Source organism: Neomonachus schauinslandi, chromosome 2, assembly GCF_002201575.2.
Source record: "Neomonachus schauinslandi chromosome 2, ASM220157v2, whole genome shotgun sequence".
NCBI classification, from domain to species: domain Eukaryota; kingdom Metazoa; phylum Chordata; class Mammalia; order Carnivora; family Phocidae; genus Neomonachus; species Neomonachus schauinslandi.
Genome location: NC_058404.1, coordinates 9,591,402 through 9,594,663, shown reverse-complemented (window position 1 = coordinate 9,594,663; position 3,262 = coordinate 9,591,402). Strand labels below are relative to the sequence as shown.

Here is a 3,262-nt window from a genome sequence, read left to right as displayed (position 1 = left end):
TCCTTATAAGAGGAGGAAATGTGGACACTCAGCGAGATACCAGGAATGCATGATCACAGAGGAAAGACATGTGAGGGCACAGGAAGGAGGCCACCTCTTCAAGCCACCAAGAGAGGCCTCAGGACAAACCAACCCCATTGACCTTTACCTTGGATTTCCAACTGTGAGGAAATAAATTTCTGATAAGTCACCCAGTCTGTGATATTCTGTTATGGCAGCCCTAGAAAACCACCACACATGCCTTCAAAGAAACAATAGTAAGACTAATGCTGACTTCTCAAATGAAAAGTTAAAGGCCAGAAGATAATGTGATAATGTATATTCAACGATGGCTAAATGAGAATGATACCTAACCAAAAGTCATTTAACTGAAGTGCACGTCAAAATATTTATACATTTCATATATGTAATCTTTTTTTTTTTTTAAAGATTTTATTTATTTATTTGACAGAGACACAGCGAGAGAGGGAACACAAGCAGGGGGAGTGGGAGAGGGAGAGGCAGGCTCCTGGCTGAGCAGGGAGCCCGATGTGGTGCTCGATCCCAGGACCCTGAGATCATGACCTGAGCCGAAGGCAGACGCTTAACCGACTGAGCCACCCAGGTGCCCCCATATATGTAATCTTTTGCAAAGAAAGCCACACACAAACAAGTAAAATACTGCATGCTTCCAGTTACAAACAGCACAAAAATAGGCAAAACTAACATATAATTAGAGCACTCATTTTGGAGGTTATTTTTACTGGATGTTAGTTACATAGTAATGTTCTCTTTTCTCTCTATATTTAATTAGAAACTATTTAAGGAGAAAAATAGTTATAGTTAAAAAGGAACTGAGGTAGCTGCTCACCTGCAAAACTGAATTTAAAGTAGAAATTTTAAAACTAAATAAAGCAAAAGCAAAAACTTGCAGATAGAAAAATGAAATACAAGAGGGAACAATGAATACCAGAAAGGGGGTTAAGTCTATATGTGCCTTGTGGGGTTTAACATATCTTTAGACAAGAAAATCATGACAATAATCATGCAGAAGGTAAAGCATCTGAAGGTAGATATTGTATTCTCATGTTCTAGAATTATTAAGTAAGTAGCTGCATTAAATTGAAACAGTCAAGGATATATGATGCAATATTTAGAATAAATTAATAAAAGAATGCTATATTATTAAATGGACATAAAAAGCAATTAAAACAATTAACTGAAAGGAAGATAAAATAGGATTTTTAAATAAATGTGTTTAATAGAAAATACAACAACATTAAAGGCAGAAACTGAACAACAGCAGTTATTACAGTGAATATGTACTAATTCTCCAAGTGAGACACTAATGTCATACAACTAATGTGATTCAAAACCTATGCCTATGCTATTCTCAAGAGATATGTTGAAAAATAAAGATGGGCGCCTGGGTGGCTCAGTCGTTAAGCGTCTGCCTTCGGCTCAGGTCATGATCCTGGGGTCCTGGGATCGAGTCCCACATCGGGCTCCCTGCTCAGCCTGCCTCTCCCTCTCCCACTCCCCCTGCTTGTGTTCCTGCTCTAGCTATCTCTCTCTCTGTCAAATAAATAAATAAAATCTTTAAAAAAAAAAAGAATGAAAAATAAAGATACAGGATGGTTGACAGAAAATTTTAGAGAAAGATATATCAATGTAAAGCCTGAACAAAAACAAATCCATTAATCGTAGGTAAGAAACTAGATATAAAGATGGACATTTCATAATAACGAAGTAATTATAAATATTTCAAATCCCAAACCTCTATGTACTCATTAACATGGCTTAAATTACATATAATAAAAATCAAGTGGCCTTTCCGAGCTACTCAGGGAAGGGTCCATACGGCGTTGTTTTGCGTTTCCGTCGTAACTTAAAGGGAAACTTTCACAATGTCCGGAGCCCTTGATGTCCTGCAAATGAAGGAGGAGGATGTCCTCAAATTCCTTGCAGCAGGAACCCACTTAGGTGGCACCAACCTTGACTTTCAAATGGAACAGTACATCTACAAAAGGAAAAGTGATGGTATCTACATCATAAATCTGAAGAGAACCTGGGAGAAGCTTCTGCTGGCAGCTCGTGCCATTGTTGCCATTGAAAACCCAGCTGATGTCAGTGTCATATCATCCAGGAATACTGGCCAGCGAGCTGTGCTGAAATTTGCTGCTGCTACCGGAGCCACTCCTATTGCCGGCCGCTTCACTCCTGGAACCTTCACTAACCAGATCCAGGCAGCCTTCCGGGAGCCGAGACTGCTGGTGGTTACTGATCCCAGGGCTGACCACCAGCCTCTTACAGAGGCGTCCTATGTTAACCTGCCTACCATTGCTCTGTGTAACACAGACTCTCCTCTGCGCTACGTGGACATTGCCATCCCTTGCAACAACAAGGGAGCCCACTCAGTGGGTCTGATGTGGTGGATGCTGGCCAGGGAAGTTCTGCGCATGCGTGGCACCATTTCCCGAGAACACCCGTGGGAGGTCATGCCTGATCTCTACTTCTACAGAGATCCTGAAGAGGTAAGCTTCCTCCACAAAGGCCTGTGGTCACATAAGCAAATCAGACATCTTGGTCTGCTTCTTCGAAATAAAATTTGTCTCTATAAACTTTTTTTTTTTTCCTTAACCAGATTGAAAAGGAAGAGCAGGCCGCTGCTGAAAAGGCTGTGACCAAGGAGGAATTTCAGGGTGAATGGACGGCTCCAGCTCCTGAGTTCACTGCTACTCAGCCTGAAGTTGCAGACTGGTCTGAAGGCGTGCAGGTGCCCTCGGTGCCTATTCAGCAGTTCCCTACTGAAGACTGGAGCGCCCAGCCGGCCACTGAAGACTGGTCTGCAGCTCCCACTGCTCAGGCCACTGAATGGGTAGGAACAACCACTGAGTGGTCTTAAGCTGGTCTTCCACAAAGGCAAACAAAATGGAAATAGAAATGGAAAAGGTTGACGGAAAATAAACAGTTTGTAAAAGTCGAAAAAAAAAAAAAAAAAAAAAATCAAGTGAATTATAAGGAGAAAACAGTTCACAATGTTCATGGGAAGCATTAATAAACCTCTATGCAATAGTTGATGAATGAAATGGAAAAATGATGGAATAAAATATCCTTTAATATTATTTTTAAAATTTAGGGGGAAGATGGCAGAATAGGAGGATCCTAGGCTCACCTTATCCCATGGATACACCAAGGATTACACCCACATCTGTGTAAATAACCCAGAAAATGGCTCAAGGACTGGGAGAACAGACTCGCTACAGCTAATCATAGAGAAGGA

General features: G+C 41.1%; 1 protein-coding gene across 1 annotated transcript; it reads left to right on the top strand.

The window, feature by feature from the left end:
- The first annotated feature begins 1,814 nt into the window (after positions 1-1,814).
- On the top strand, positions 1,815-2,953 carry LOC110584228 (40S ribosomal protein SA). The gene is made up of 2 exons (XM_021694259.2): positions 1,815-2,513; positions 2,624-2,953. Exons 1-2 carry the CDS (start codon positions 1,887-1,889, stop codon positions 2,882-2,884), a joined length of 888 nt encoding a protein of 295 aa, XP_021549934.1. The 5' UTR covers positions 1,815-1,886; the 3' UTR covers positions 2,885-2,953.
- The last annotated feature ends 309 nt before the right edge of the window (positions 2,954-3,262 follow it).